The following is a 17,784-nucleotide window of genomic DNA, read 5'->3' as shown; positions in this document are numbered from 1 at the left end:
CCTTTTGGTTTTCCTGGTCAGTCCTATTGCTTACATACTATTGCATTTGGTATTTAGTTAGTGTTTCTATTTGTAAAGGCGGTAGTCCTAACGTGCCTTCGGCAAGGACACAATTGCATAGGTACTTTTCTTGATCCTCAGAGAGCCGCTACAATATTTCTTTTGTATCTTTAATTGGAAGGCTGTGTAATCGGCATTGGAGCGTTTGACGCAGAACTCTATACTAACAGGCCGCCTGTAGATGCAGTAATACGTTTTAAATAGTATAAAAAGCTATCTGGACTGCTTCTTTGGTATCAGTAAGTAGCTTAGGCATAGGGGATACTGTAGATATTTTCATCGATTATAGTTAAACTGTACGAAATAAACGCAGTTGCGATGCATTAGGTTGATAGGTGTAAAGGAGCTAAATGGGGCGCCCGTCTTGGGGAGTGCCCGTCTTGGGAGGTGCCCGTCTTGGGAGGTGCCCTTCTTAGGGGGTGCACGACTTGGGGGGTGCACGTCTTGGGTAGGGGGGGGTTGACTTATAGGGTTAGCTGATTAGGAAAGTATTAAAAATCTTAAATGATCGTACGGATAGAATAAGATTGGATAGCCTACATTCTAGCAACTAGTTAGAAGTATATATAGGGGATACGAAGGATTTAAAATCTCATATAATCGTACGAGTAGAATAAGGTTGGATAGCATACATTCTAGTAATTAGTTAGAAGTATAAAGAGGATGCAAAGGGTTTAAAAATCTCATATGATCGTACGAGTAGAATAAGGTTGGATAGCATACATTCTAGTAATTAGTTAGAAGTATAAAGAGGATGCAAAGGGTTTAAAAATCTCATATGATCGTATGAGTAGAATAAGGTTCGATAGCCCACATTCCAGCAATTAGAAGTATGTACAGGGGATACGAAGGATTTAAAATCTTATATGATCGTACGGATAGAATAAGGTTGAATAGCCTACACTCTAGCAATTAGTTAGAAGTATGTACAGGGGATACGAAGGATTTAAAATCTTATATGATCGTACGGATAGAATAAGGTTCGATAGCCCACATTCCAGCAAATAGAAGTATGTACAGGGGATGCAAAGGATTTAAAATCTTATATGATCGTACGGATAGAATAAGGTTAGATAGTCTACACTCTAGCAATTAGTTAGAAGTATGTACAGGGAATACGAAGGATTTAAAATCTTATATAATCGTACGGATAGAATAAGGTTGGATAGCCTACATTCCAGCAATTAGTTAGAAGTATGTATAGGGGCTACGAAGGATTTAAAAATATTATATGATCGTACGAGTAGAATGAGATTGGATAGCCTACATTCTAGTAATTAGTTAGAAGTATATACAGGGTATACGAAGAATTTAAAAATCTTATGTAGTTGTATGAATAGAATAAGGTTGGATAGCCTACGTTCTAGCAATTAGTTAAAAGCATATACAGGAGATACGAAGAATTTAAAAATCTTATGTAGTTGTATGAAGAGAATAAGGTTGGATAGCCTACGATCTAGCAATTAGTTAAAAGTATACAGGGGATACGAAGGATTTAAAATCTTATATGATCGTACGAGTAGAATAAGGTTGGATAGCCTATTTTCCAGCAATTGGTTAGAAGTATTTACAGGGGATACGAAGGATTTAAAAAACCTTATATGATTGTATGGATATATTAAGGTTAGATAGCCTACACTCCAGCAATTAGTTAGAAGTATATACAGTGGATACGATCCGACCAATTTTAATTAGACAAGGATTCATACTAGTCTTACGCATGCTCTAGAAAGGGAAATCTTGTTGTTAGCTGCTGTACCAGTTTAACTGAACGACATTAATAACCTTATTGTTGGATTATTGATCTAGCCTAGTAACGGTCTTTCTGTTGTTAGCCAGCTGTTGTAGCTTGCGTTGGCCTCTTTAGCTAGTAGGTGGATCGATGTGACTAGTAATGTATCTATCATACTACTTACAGTGTAAAACTACTACAGTTTAACTGAGTATACTCATACTTATAAACTGTTTAGCAGCCAATCTCCTAACAAATTGTACGTATCTGTTAAGGAGTCACTAAGCAGCTGATCTAGTAATCCCAATAAAGTTTATTAAAAGTCTGGAAGGAAGAAAGACTGCTTGTTGGTTAGGGCTTCTTTTTCTGTGCGCACTCTTTTGGTGGATCTGTCATTCCCCCTTGTCTTATGTTATACGTTCGGGCTTACCCTGACACTGTAACTGTATCAATACAAAACAACAATTATTGTAATTACAACTCCTGGCCAGCCGATCGATATAGCAGTAGCAACTGCACTGAAGAAAGATACATTTCCAGGAACCTCTACTCGTATTCCCCCTCCCCCTACTTTTCTGGCTCTCAGATAACCTCGCACTACCAACTTAAAAAAATGGGGAGATAGTACAAGTACTATTCTTCCTGTGGATTGTATACATCCATATAAAATAAGTGTAATAAGTAGTACAACACCTCGTCGGCTACCCGACGTCGCGATAATAACTACAATCGCAGGGATAGGTTACAGAATGTCAACCACTACACTACTAGTTGCTTGTATGCATCCAGGTACGACAGGTGGAATTTTAACCAACCACAACTCAAGGCCAACTTCCGGATACTACTAATACATTAATAGTACTGGGTAGAACAGCAGAAAACCTATTTGTTCATTGATAACTAGTCTTGTATTATAGTTTTCTAGTTTCGAATCTTATTACGGAATAGGATAATTACCAAGAGAACTTTAATTCAACTAGTAAAATGCATTAAGGGCTACTGAAGTAAACTCTCCCGCCCCAACCACTAAATATACAAACACGGAGTACGTAATATTTAGAGGCCAACTTCAGGAGGGTACTATTACATTAACGGTACTGGGTAGAAAAACGGAAACCCTATTTGTTCATTGCTAACTAGTCCTACATTATGGTTGGATAGTTTCGAATCTTATTACGGAATAGGATATTTACCAAGGGAACTTGAATTCAACTGGTAAAATGCATTAAGGGCCATCGAAATAAACTCTCCTATCTCTACTACTAAATATAAGAATACAGAATACATAGTATTTCAAGACCAGCTTCAAGAAACTACTAGTATATTAGTAGTACTAGGCAGAACAATAGTAAACCTTTTGCTCCTTACTAACTAGTTGTATATGCTCAGAAATATAGTTTAAAATATACCTCGAAAGAGACTATTTAGTAGGAGAACTTTAATTAAACTAGTAAAACACACTAAGGGCTATTAGAGAAAACTCTACAGCCCCTGCTACTAAACATACGAATACAGGGTACATAGTATTTCAAGGCCAACTTTACAAAACTACTATTACATCAACAGTACTGGGTAGAAGAACAGTAAACCTTTTGCTATTTGCTGACTGGTCATTTATACTTAGTTATATAGTTTTGAAGCTACTTCAAAATAGGATTTTAAGTATTGGAACTAAAATCCTATAACTAAGTCCAAATGACTAGTCACAAAGCAGCAAAAGGTTTTCTATTGTTCTACATAGTAGTGTTAATATAATAATACAATCCGAAAGTTGCCTTGCGTTATAGTTACAATTATACTGCACTGTTATTATAGTATCGGGCTTAGCCCGATATAGGAGAACGGAGGGAACCAAGGGACCCACTAGGAAGAACGCACACAACTAGAAGCCCTAGTTGCCAAGTAGTTTTCCCTCCTTCAAGTCTTTTAATAAATATCATTAAGAGTCCTAGAGCAGTCGCCTAGTGACTCCGTAACAACTGTACAAGTGAGGCTCCTTGTACTACTACCTCTACTTCCAAATTCCGTACCCAGTGGAGATGTTCGTTGACGTACCCATGTTTCTAGTCGTTCTATAATTGGCTTTTAGCCTTTATCAAATCGAACACGTCATCCTCCTAGCTGTTGCAGATAGCATGTTTTGAAACCTTAAAGATGCTAAATAGCAATAGATTAACAATTTAAACCAAACAGTGTACCCGTATACCCCACAAGTCAAGGCAGTTTAAAGTACAAGCAATATGTTATTAAAACTGTCGTGTCCAATGCATATACCACATATATATATTCCGGGTCGCGCAACAAGTAGAGTATTAACGGCTTGGCCTGTATATTAGCAATATAGTACACCTCCTTTAACGATCTCATTGATTCCCCATACGATCAAGTAAACACAGAAATATACTGGGGAGTTCTGAAGATTATCCCAGTAAATGACAGAATCATTCTAATACGTTTAAGGACACTTTACCAACAGTATTAACAGAAAAAACAATTCCTATAGAGATATTGAAGATATTAAGTTGCATTCTTATACTTCAAAATGATCCACATTTTACAATTACTAGCATTATCTTCCTGTTTTTATACTATTAGCTCCGGTATTAGCCTTGCTAATAATACTTGTAATGTTGTTGTTGAAATCTTACCGATTCAGTATATCTGTGCCGGAAGTTCTTTACAGAGTGCAAGCACTCGGTAAGATATAACTAGTTTAAATTCCTTACAGCAAAAGTACAGATAATAACCAGACCTATCAGAACGTATATAAGTTGCATTACACAGCCTCCTGAAGATTACCTTACAACGATGATTGCCTGGACTGGAACGGATGCCAGTATAGAAACCACTACAGGACCGACACCGGGAACTAGTACTATTTTACCTTCTGTTGGATGTATTGGAAACTGCCCTACGAGACTTATTGTTACATTGGCTCCTACTGGTGGTACAACGACCGAATCAACTTATGGACCAACAGCTGGGACTAGTACAATACTGCCATCTGCAGGATGCGTTGGCTATTGTCCCACCAGGGTAATAGTTACCGTTGGTACAACAGATGTTAGCATAGAAACCAGGACAGGACCGACACCGGGAACTAGTACTATTTTACCTTCTGTTGGATGTATTGGAAACTGCCCTACGAGACTTATTGTTACATTAGCTCCTACTGGTGGTACAACGACCGAATCAACTTATGGACCAACGGGTGGGACTAGTACAATACTGCCATCTGCAGGATGCGTTGGCTATTGTCCCACCAGGGTAATAGTTACCGTTGGTACAACAGATGTTAGCATAGAAACCAGGACAGGACCGACACCGGGAACTAGTACTATTTTACCTTCTGTTGGATGTATTGGAAACTGCCCTACGAGACTTATTGTTACCTTGGCTCCTACTGGTGGTACAACGACCGAATCAACATATGGACCAACAGCTGGGACTAGTACAATACTGCCATCTGCAGGATGCGTTGGCTATTGTCCCACCAGGGTAATAGTTACCGTTGGTACAACAGATGTTAGTATAGAAACCAGGACGGGACCGACACCGGGAACTAGTACTATTTTACCTTCTGTTGGATGTATTGGAAACTGCCCTACGAGACTTATTGTTACATTGGCTCCTACTGGTGGTACAACGACCGAATCAACTTATGGACCAACAGCTGGGACTAGTACAATACTGCCATCTGCAGGATGCGTTGGCTATTGTCCCACCAGGGTAATAGTTACCGTTGGTACAACAGATGTTAGCATAGAAACCAGGACAGGACCGACACCGGGAACTAGTACTATTTTACCTTCTGTTGGATGTATTGGAAACTGCCCTACGAGACTTATTGTTACATTAGCTCCTACTGGTGGTACAACGACCGAATCAACTTATGGACCAACGGGTGGGACTAGTACAATACTGCCATCTGCAGGATGCGTTGGCTATTGTCCCACCAGGGTAATAGTTACCGTTGGTACAACAGATGTTAGCATAGAAACCAGGACAGGACCGACACCGGGAACTAGTACTATTTTACCTTCTGTTGGATGTATTGGAAACTGCCCTACGAGACTTATTGTTACCTTGGCTCCTACTGGTGGTACAACGACCGAATCAACTTATGGACCAACAGCTGGGACTAGTACAATACTGCCATCTGCAGGATGCGTTGGCTATTGTCCCACTAGGGTAATAGTTACCGTTGGTACAACAGATGTTAGTATAGAAACCAGGACGGGACCGACACCGGGAACTAGTACTATTTTACCTTCTGTTGGATGTATTGGAAACTGCCCTACGAGACTTATTGTTACCTTGGCTCCTACTGGTGGTACAACGACCGAATCAACTTATGGACCAACGGCTGGGACTAGTACAATACTGCCATCTGCAGGATGCGTTGGTTATTGTCCCACCAGGATAATAGTTACCGTCGGTACAACAGATGTCAGCATAGAGACCAGGACGGGACCGACACCGGGAACTAGTACTATTCTACCTTCTGCTGGATGTATTGGAAACTGCCCTACGAGACTTATTGTTACCTTGGCTCCTACTGGTGGTACAACTACTGAAGCAACTTATGGACCAACGGCTGGCACCAGTACAATTCCACCTTCTGCAGGATGTATTGGCAACTGTCCTACCAGGGTAATAGTTACCGTCGGTACTACAGATGCGATTACAGAATTCACATATGGACCTTCGGCCGGTACTAGTGCGATTCCACCATCTTCCGGGTGTATCGGCAACTGCCCTACAAGAATTATTGTAACTGTCGGTACCACTGGTCTCATTCTTGAAACCCTTTACGGACCAACAGCTGGTACAAGTACAGTACCGCCTTTACCTGGATGTACAGGTAACTGTCCCACAAGGCTTCTTATAACCATTGGCACAACAGGTATCATTACAGAATCTACTACGGGACCAACATCGGGAATTAGTACTATTTTACCATCCGCTGGATGTATTGGTAACTGCCCTACAAGAATTATTGTTACCGTTGGTCCTACATCCACATTTACTGGACCATATACTACAATGACCAGTACTGGGACAGGCACACAGACGTCAATCATAACCCTGCCACCGGGTGGCACTGATTTTACTGGTACTGTCATTATGGTTATTCCATCATCCACATTTACTGGACCATATACTACGATTATCAGTACCGGTACAGGTTTCGAGACGTCAATTACAACCATGCCACCAAGTGGCACTGACCCTACTGGTACTGTCATTATGGTTATTCCATCATCCACATTTACTGGACCATTTACTACAATCACCAGTACCGGGACAGGTACACGGACGTCAACTACGACCCTGCCACCGAGCGGCACTGACCCTACTGGTACTGTCATTATGGTGATTCCATCTCCAAAATTTACTGGACCATTCACTACAATCACCAGTACCGGGACAGGTATACGGACGTCAATTACGACCCTGCCACCGAGTGGCACTGACTCTACTGGTACTGTCATTATGGTTATTCCATCATCCACATTTACTGGACCATACACTACGATCATCAGTACCGGTACAGGTTTCGAGACGTTAATTACAACCCTGCCACCAAGTGGCACTGACCCTACTGGTACTGTCATTATGGTTATTCCATCATCCACATTTACTGGACCATTCACTACAATCACCAGTACCGGGACAGGTATACGGACGTCAATTACGACACTGCTACCGAGCGGTACTGACCCTACTGGTACTGTCATTAAGGTGATTCCATCCCCCACTTTTACTGGACCATATACTACAATTACCAGTATCAATACGTTTATTCCACCAACAATCATGACCCTGCCACCGATTGACCCTGGCCATACTGGTACTGTCATTATAGTTAATCCATCATCCACATTTGCTGGACCATACACTACGATCATCAGTACCGGTACAGGTTTCGAGACGTTAGTTACAACCCTGCCGCCAAGTGGCACTGACCCTACTGGTACTGTCATTATGGTTATTCCATCATCCACATTTACTGGACCATTTACTACCATAACTAGTGCTGGCACAGATACACGAACGTTAATTGTGACCCTGCTACCGACTGGTACTGACCTTACTGGTACTGTCATTATAGTTAATCCATCATCCACATTTACTGGACCATATACTACAATAACCAGCACCGGCACAGATACACGAACGTCAATTATGACCCTTCCACCGACTGGTACTGGCCTTACTGGTACTGTCATTATAGTTAATCCATCATCCACATTTACTGGACCATTTACCACAATAACTAGTGCTGGCACAGATTCACGAACGTCAATCATGACCTTACCACCGACTGGTACTGGCCTTACTGGTACTGTAATTATAGTTAATCCATCATCCACGTTTACTGGACCATATACTACAATAATCAGTATTGTTACAGACCCGTTTGACACGACAATTATGACCCTGCCACCGATCGGTACTGACCTTACTGGTACTGTCATTATGGTTATTACATCATCCACATTTACAGGACCATATACTACGATCATCAGTACCGGTACAGGTTCCGAGACGTTAATTACAACTCTGCCACCAACTGGCACTGACCCTACTGGTACTGTCATTATGGTTATTCCATCATCCATATTTACTGGACCATTTACTACAATCACCAATACCTGGGCAGGTACACGGACGTCAATTACGACCCTGCTACCGAGCGGCACTGACCCTACTGGTACTGTCATTATGGTGATTCCATCCCCCACATTTACAGGACCATATACTACAATTACCAGTATCAATACATTTATTCCACCAACAATCATGACCTTGCCGCCGACTGGTACTGGCCTTACTGGTACTGTCATTATAGTTAATCCATCATCCACTTTTACTGGACCATATACTACAATAACCAGCACCGGCACAGATACACGAACGTCAATTATGACCCTTCCACCAACTGGTAATGGCCTTACTGGTACTGTCATTATAGTTAATCCATCATCCACATTTACTGGACCATTTACCACAATAAATAGTGCAGGCACAGATTCACGAACGTCAACCATGACCCTACCACCGACTGGTACTGACCTTACTGGTACTGTCATTATAGTTAATCCATCATCCACTTTTACTGGACCATATACTACAATTACCAGTATCAATACGTTTATTCCACCAACAATCATGACCCTGCCACCGATTGACCCTGGCCATACTGGTACTGTCATTATAGTTAATCCATCATCCACATTTATTGGACCATATACTACGATCATCAGTACCGGTACAGGTCTCGAGACGTTAATTACAACCCTGCCGCCAAGTGGCACTGACCCTACTGGTACTGTCATTATGGTTATTCCATCATCCACATTTACTGGACCATTTACTACCATAACTAGTGCTGGCACAGATACACGAACGTCAATTGTGACCCTGCCACCGACTGGTACTGACCTTACTGGCACTGTCATTATAGTTAATCCATCATCCACATTTACTGGACCATTTACTACAATAACTAGTACTGGCACAGATTCACGATCGTCAATCATGACCCTGCGACCGACTGGTACTGGACTTACTGGTACTGTCATTATAGTTAATCCATCATCCACATTTACTGGACCATATACTACAATAACCAGCATCGGCACAGATACACGAACGTCAATTATGACCCTTCCACCGACTGGTACTGGCCTTACTGGTACTGTCATTATAGTTAATCCATCATCCACGTTTACTGGACCATATACTACAATAATCAGTATTGTTACAGACCCGTTTGACACGACAATTATGACCTTGCCACCGATTGGTACTGACCTTACTGGTACTGTCATTATGGTTATTAAATCATCCACGTTTACAGGACCATATACTACGATCATCAGTACCGGTACAGGTTCCGAGACATTAATTACAACCCTGCCACCAACTGGCACTGACCCTACTGGTACTGTCATTATGGTTATTCCATCATCCACATTTACTGGACCATTTACTACCATAACTAGTGCTGGCACAGATACACGAACGTCAATTGTGACCCTGCCACCGACTGGTACTGACCTTACTGGTACTGTCATTATAGTTAATCCATCATCCACTTTTACTGGACCATATACCACAATAACCAGCACCGGCACAGATACACGAACGTCAATTATGACCCTTCCACCGACTGGTACTGGCCTTACTGGTACTGTCATTATAGTTAATCCATCGTCCACATTTACTGGACCATTTACTACAATAACTAGTACTGGCACAGATTCACGATCGTCAATCATGACCCTTCCACCGACTGGTACTGGCCTTACTGGTACTGTAATTATAGTTAATCCATCATCCACATTCACTGGACCATATACTACAATAATCAGTATTGTTACAGACCCGTTTGACACGACAATTATGACCCTGCCACCGATTGGAACTGACCTTACTGGTACTGTCATTATGGTTATTACATCATCTACATTTACTGGACCATATATTACAATAACTAGTACTGGCACAGATACCAGAACGTCAATCACGACCCTGCCACCGACTGGCACTGACCCTACAGGTACTGTCATTATGGTTATTCCATCAACATTTACTGGACCATATACTGCAAGTGGCGGTATAACTACCGAATCAACCTATGGACCGATATCTGGGATTAGTACAATACTTCCTTCTCTAGGATGTGTTGGGTTCTGTCACACTCGGGTTTTAGTTACCGTCGGTACTACAGATGCATTTACAGAATCCACATATGGACCAACGCCCGGTAGCAGTACAATTCCACCATCTTCTGGATGTATCGGCAACTGCCCTACAAGAATTATTGTAACCGTCGGTACTAGTGGTCTTATTCTTGAAACCACATATGGACCAACAGCTGGTACAAGTACGGTACCGCCTTCAGCTGGATGTACAGGTAACTGTCCTACACGGCTGATTATAACTATCGCCACAACAGGTGTTATTACAGAATCAACTATTGGACCGACATCGGGAATCAGTACTATTTTGCCATCCGCTGGATGTATTGGTAATTGCCCTACGAAGATTATCGTTACTGTTGGTCCTTCTGGCGGTATAACTACCGAATTAACCTATGGACCGACGGCTGGGATTAGTACAATACTGCCTTCTCTAGGATGCATTGGTTATTGCCCTACTAGGGTACTAGTTACCGTCGGTACTACAGATGCGATTACAGAGTCTACGTATGGACCAACGCCTGGTAGTAGTACAATTCCACCATCTTCTGGATGTATCGGCAACTGCCCTACGAGAATTATTGTAACCGTCGGTACTAGTGGTCTTATTCTTGAAACCACCTACGGACCAACAGCTGGCACAAGTACGGTACCGCCTACAACTGGATGTACAGGTAACTGTCCTACACGGCTTATTATAACTATCGCCACAACAGGTGTTATCACAGAATCTACTACGGGACCAACATCGGGAATTAGTACTATTTTACCATCCGCTGGATGTATTGGTAATTGCCCTACGAGGATAATCGTTACTGTTGGTCCTTCTGGCGGTATAACTACCGAATCAACCTATGGACCGACGGCTGGGATTAGTACAATACTTCCTTCTCTAGGATGCATTGGCTTTTGTCCTACTAGGATACTAGTTACCGTCGGTACTACAGATGCAATTACAGAATCTACGTATGGACCAACGCCTGGTAGCAGTACAATTCCACCATCTTCTGGATGTATCGGCAACTGCCCTACAAGAATTATTGTAACCGTCGGTACTAGTGGTCTTATTCTTGAAACCACATACGGGCCAACAGCTGGTACAAGTACGGTACCGCCTTCAGCTAGATGTACAGGTAACTGTCCTACACGGCTGATTATAACTATCGCCACAACAGGCGTTATTACAGAATCTACTTCTGGACCGACATCGGGAATTAGTACTATTTTACCATCCGCTAGCTGTATTGGTAATTGCCCTACGAGAATTATCGTTACTGTTGGTCCTTCTGGCGGTATTACTACCGAATCAACCCATGGACCGACGGCTGGGATTAGTACAATACTGCCTTCTCTAGGATGTATTGGTTTTTGCCCTACTAGGGTACTAGTTACCATCGGTACTACAGATGCGATTACAGAATCCACGTATGGACCAACGCCTGGTAGGAGTACAATTCCACCATCTTCTGGATGTATCGGCAACTGCCCTACAAGAATTATTGTAACCGTCGGTACTAGTGGTCTTATTCTTGAAACCACATACGGACCAACAGCTGGTACAAGTACGGTACCGCCTATAGCTGGATGTACAGGTAACTGTCCTACACGGCTGATTATAACTATCGCCACAACAGGTGCTATTACAGAATCTACTACGGGACCAACATCGGGAATTAGTACTATTTTACCATCCGCTGGATGTATTGGTAATTGCCCTACGAAGATTATTGTTACTGTTGGTCCTTCTGGCGGTATAGCTACCGAATCAACCTATGGACCGACGGCTGGGATTAGTACAATACTCCCTTCTCTAGGATGCATTGGGTTCTGTCCCACTCGGGTTTTAGTTACCGTCGGTACTACAGATGCGATTACTGAATCTACGTATGGACCAACGCCCGGTAGCAGTACAATTCCACCATCTTCTGGATGTATCGGTAACTGCCCTACAAGAATTATTGTAACTGTCGGTACTAGTGGTCTTATTCTTGAAACCACATACGGACCAATAGCTGGTACAAGTACGGTACCGCCTACAGCTAGATGTACAGGTAACTGTCCTACACGGCTGATTATAACTATCGCCACAACAGGTGCTATTACAGAATCTACTACGGGACCGACATCGGGAATCAGTACTATTTTACCATCCGCTGGATGTATTGGTAACTGCCCTACGAGAATTATCGTTACTGTTGGTCCTTCTGGCGGTATAACTACCGAATCAACCTATGGACCAACATCTGGGATTAGTACAATACTTCCTTCTCTAGGATGCATTGGGTTCTGTCCCACTCGGGTTTTAGTTACCGTCGGTACTACAGATGCAATTACAGAATCCACATATGGACCAACGCCCGGTAGCAGTACAATTCCACCATCTTCTGGATGTATCGGTAACTGCCCTACAAGAATTATTGTAACCGTCGGTACTAGTGGTCTTATTCTTGAAACCACCTATGGGCCAACAGCTGGTACAAGTACGGTACCGCCTTTAGCTGGATGTACAGGTAACTGTCCTACACGGCTGATTATAACTATCGCCACAACAGGTGTCATTACAGAATCAACTATTGGACCGACATCGGGAATCAGTACTATTTTACCATCCGCTGGATGTATTGGTAACTGCCCTACAAGGATTATCGTTACTGTTGGTCCTTCTGGCGGTATTACTACCGAATCAACCTATGGACCGACGGCTGGGATTAGTACAATACTCCCTACTCTTGGATGCATTGGCTTTTGCCCTACCAGAGTACTAGTTACCGTCGGTACTACAGATGCAATTACAGAATCTACGTATGGACCAACGCCTGGTAGCAGTACAATTCCACCATCTTCTGGATGTATCGGTAACTGCCCTACAAGAATTATTGTAACCGTCGGTACTAGTGGTCTTATTCTTGAAACCACCTATGGGCCAACAGCCGGTACAAGTACGGTACCGCCTTCAGCTGGATGTACAGGTAACTGTCCTACACGGCTTATTATAACTATCGCTACAACAGGTGTCATTACAGAATCAACTATTGGACCGACATCGGGAATCAGTACTATTTTACCATCCGCTGGATGTATTGGTAACTGCCCTACAAGGATTATCGTTACTGTTGGTCCTTCTGGCGGTATAACTACCGAATCAACCTATGGACCGACGGCTGGGATTAGTACAATACTGCCTACTCTTGGATGCATTGGTTTTTGCCCTACTAGGGTACTAGTTACCGTCGGTACTACAGATGCGATTACAGAATCTACGTATGGACCAACGCCTGGTAGCAGTACAATTCCACCATCTTCTGGATGTATCGGCAACTGCCCTACAAAAATTATTGTAACCGTCGGTACTAGTGGTCTTATTCTTGAAACCACCTACGGACCAACAGCTGGCACAAGTACGGTACCGCCTTCAGCTGGATGTACAGGTAACTGTCCTACACGGCTGATTATAACTATCGCCACAACAGGTGTTATTACAGAATCTACTACGGGACCGACATCGGGAATTAGTACTATTTTACCATCCGCTGGCTGTATTGGTAATTGCCCTACGAGGATTATCGTTACTGTTGGTCCTTCTGGCGGTATAACTACCGAATCAACCTATGGACCGACGGCTGGGATTAGTACAATACTCCCTTCTCTAGGATGCATTGGGTTCTGTCCTACCAGGGTACTAGTTACCGTCGGTACTACAGATGCAATTACTGAATCTACGTATGGACCAACGCCTGGTAGCAGTACAATTCCACCATCTTCTGGATGTATCGGTAACTGCCCTACAAGAATTATTGTAACTGTCGGTACTAGTGGTCTTATTCTTGAAACCACATACGGGCCAACAGCTGGTACAAGTACGGTACCGCCTTCAGCTGGATGTACAGGTAACTGTCCTACACGGCTAATTATAACTATCGCCACAACAGGTGTCATTACAGAATCAACTATTGGACCGACGTCAGGAATTAGTACTATTTTACCATCCGCTGGATGTATTGGTAACTGCCCTATAAGGATTATCATTACTGTTGGTCCTTCTGGCGGTATAACTACCGAATCAACCTATGGACCGACGGCTGGGATTAGTACATTACTGCCTTCTCTTGGATGCATTGGCTTTTGTCCTACCAGGGTACTAGTTACTGTTGGTACTACAGATGCGATTACAGAATCTACTTATGGACCAACGGCCGGGAGTAGTACAATTCCACCATCTTCTGGATGTATCGGCAACTGCCCTACAAGAATTATTGTAACTGTTGGTACTAGTGGTCTTATTCTTGAAACTACCTACGGACCAACAGCTGGCACAAGTACGGTACCACCTTCAGCCGGATGTATAGGTAACTGTCCGACAAGGCTTATTGTAACCATTAGCACAACAGGTATTATTACAGAATCTACTACGGGACCGACATCGGGAATTAGCACTATTTTACCATCCGCTGGATGTATTGGTAACTGCCCTACAAGAATTATTGTTACCGTTCGCCCTACATCCATATTTACTGGACCATATATTACAATGACCAGTACCGGTACAGGAACCCAGACGTCAATCACGACGCTGTCACCGAGCGGTACTGGCTCTATTGGTACTGTCATTATCGTTGTTCCAACATTTACTGGACCATACACTACAACGACCAGTACCGGAACAGGTACCCAAACGTCAATCACCACCCTACCACCGAGCGGTACTGGCTCTATTGGTACTGTCATCATCGTTGTTCCATCATCCACATTTACTGGACCATATACTACCACTACAAGTACCGGCACAGGAACCCAGACGTCAATCACGACGCTGTCACCGAGCGGTACTGGCTCTATTGGTACTGTCATCATCGTTGTTCCATCATCCACATTTACTGGACCGTATACTACCACCACAAGTACCGGCACAGGAACCCAGACGTCAATCACGACGCTGTCACCGAGTGGTACTGACTCTATTGGTACTGTCATCATCGTTGTTCCATCATCCACATTTACTGGACCGTATACTACCACCACAAGTACCGGCACAGGAACCCAGACGTCAATCACGACGCTGTCACCGAGTGGTACTGACTCTATTGGTACTGTCATCATCGTTGTTCCAACATTTACTGGACCATACACTACAACGACCAGTACCGGAACAGGTACCCAAACGTCAATCACCACCCTACCACCGAGCGGTACTGGCTCTATTGGTACTGTCATCATCGTTGTTCCATCATCCACATTTACTGGACCGTATACTACCACCACAAGTACCGGCACAGGAACCCAGACGTCAATCACGACGCTGTCACCGAGTGGTACTGACTCTATTGGTACTGTCATCATCGTTGTTCCAACATTTACTGGACCATACACTACAACGACCAGTACCGGAACAGGTACCCAAACGTCAATCACCACCCTACCACCGAGCGGTACTGGCTCTATTGGTACTGTCATCATCGTTGTTCCATCATCCACATTTACTGGACCATATACTACCACTACAAGTACCGGCACAGGAGCCCAGACGTCAATCACGACGCTGTCACCGAGCGGTACTGGCTCTATTGGTACTGTCATCATCGTTGTTCCATCATCCACATTTACTGGACCGTATACTACCACCACAAGTACCGGCACAGGAACCCAGACGTCAATCACGACGCTGTCACCGAGCGGTACTGGCTCTATTGGTACTGTCATCATCGTTGTTCCAACCTTTACTGGACCATACACTACAACGACCAGTACCGGAGCAGGTACCCAAACGTCAATCACCACCCTACCACCGAGCGGTACTGGGTCTACCGGTACTGTTATTGTTATTATGCCATCGTCCACATTGCCTTCATCCACATTATCGGCTGCTACAGGATGCCCTAGTGCTCAATGTCGAGTGGGTGTGAAATATGGGTATAATCAATTTGCTCGATCAACCGTTGATAGATACTCATCAGCTGGGCGAATACCCATATTTTGTGGCGATTTTACTACTCCTGGTTGTCTCGGTCGAAGTTGGGCACAGTCTTATGTCCAGGCGAATGAAATTTTAAGGGATTCAGTACCTGATTTTACTGGTTCGTCGACAATACTAGGCCACACCGACGTAAACTGTGTTGCTCATAGATTTTTCGGAAATCCAACTGGCAGGCAAGAGTATGTTGTCGGGCAACTGATTGGCTATTTTCACCCTAAAATGTCAGGCATCTACACATTTAGTATGGGACCAGTTCTGGGTGCTGCATATATCTGGCTTGGGTCCAATGCTATATCCAATTATGATAATGGCAATGTGAGAGCGTATGCTTGGCTTAGTGAGGGAGATGCATTTGCATATAATGCAACCGCTTGCGAATATGTTCCCTTTAGAGTAGTATGGGTCAACGCTAACAATCAAGACAGGGCCGGTTACTGTGGAGGATTTGCCGTCAACGTCCGTGCCCCTGACAACAACTTAATCTCATACCCTGAGTCAATACCCGCCGATGATGGTCATTTTGTTTATGATTGCACTGGCGTACCTGAAGCGCCACCATTTGGATTTAATGAAACTAGAGTATGCCCTATCGTACAATGCGATGCTGGAAATTGCGCCTTGGGAGCCAAGTTTGCGTACAACCAATTTGCTCAATCATCAAGCAACACCCAGTCTTTTACGGGTAGAATACCGCAATATTGTAGTGACTATACGAGTCCATCATGTCTCGGACAATCTTGGATTACGAGCTATACTCAGCCTTCTACGATCTTATCTGGAACAGTGCCTGACTTCACCGGTAATACAACATATTTGGGTCATGGCGATAACAGTTGTGTCGCTCGTACCTTTTTCGGACGAGCAACGGGCCGGCAAAACTATGTTGTCGGGCAGATCATTGGGTACTTTCATCCTAGCGTCACAGGCACATACGAATTTTCAGCTGGTCCAGCCATTAGTGGCATGTATTTTTGGATTGGGCCCGAAGCTGTATCCGGTTTTAGTAATTCCAACATCGACGTTTACTCTTGGATCAATGCGGGTGCATTGAGGTTTTATCAGGCGACGGCCTGTGAATATGTCCCTTTTAGAATAATATGGGTCAACCCTAACAATATCGAAACGTCCGGGTACTGCGGGGGCTTTGGTCTTAATATTTTTGACCCATGCGGCAGACTAGTTGCATGGAGTGATGGGACGCCTATTCAAGGAGGCCAGGTTGTTCACAGCTGCACTAACGCTACCATGGCTCCTGATTTTGGTTTCTCCTAGCCTAGCATTACAGTACTAAAAGCGCATTCTTCCGCCAC

At 43.4% G+C, this 17,784-nt stretch overlaps 1 protein-coding gene across 1 annotated transcript; it reads left to right on the top strand.

The window, feature by feature from the left end:
• Nucleotides 1-6,919: 6,919 nt before the first annotated feature.
• DCS_05906 (uncharacterized protein) lies at nt 6,920-17,746 on the top strand (the record flags this gene model as incomplete). The annotated part of the gene is made up of 25 exons (XM_040803205.1): nt 6,920-8,138; nt 8,211-8,524; nt 8,572-8,633; nt 8,695-8,715; nt 8,818-9,262; nt 9,310-9,371; nt 9,433-9,494; nt 9,567-10,003; nt 10,051-10,112; nt 10,174-10,361; nt 10,515-10,718; nt 10,761-11,171; nt 11,220-11,291; nt 11,433-11,636; nt 11,679-11,750; nt 11,892-12,089; nt 12,138-12,548; nt 12,597-13,007; nt 13,056-13,472; nt 13,515-13,931; nt 13,974-14,390; nt 14,433-14,849; nt 14,904-16,574; nt 16,624-16,653; nt 16,701-17,746. The coding sequence occupies 25 exons, from the start codon at nt 6,920-6,922 to the stop codon at nt 17,744-17,746; spliced, it is 9,270 nt and encodes a 3,089-aa protein (XP_040653309.1).
• Between the last annotated feature and the right edge of the window lie 38 nt (nt 17,747-17,784).

This window comes from Drechmeria coniospora, chromosome 03 (genome assembly GCF_001625195.1).
Source record: "Drechmeria coniospora strain ARSEF 6962 chromosome 03, whole genome shotgun sequence".
NCBI lineage: Eukaryota > Fungi > Ascomycota > Sordariomycetes > Hypocreales > Ophiocordycipitaceae > Drechmeria > Drechmeria coniospora.
This window is presented reverse-complemented; position numbering and strand designations above follow the sequence as displayed.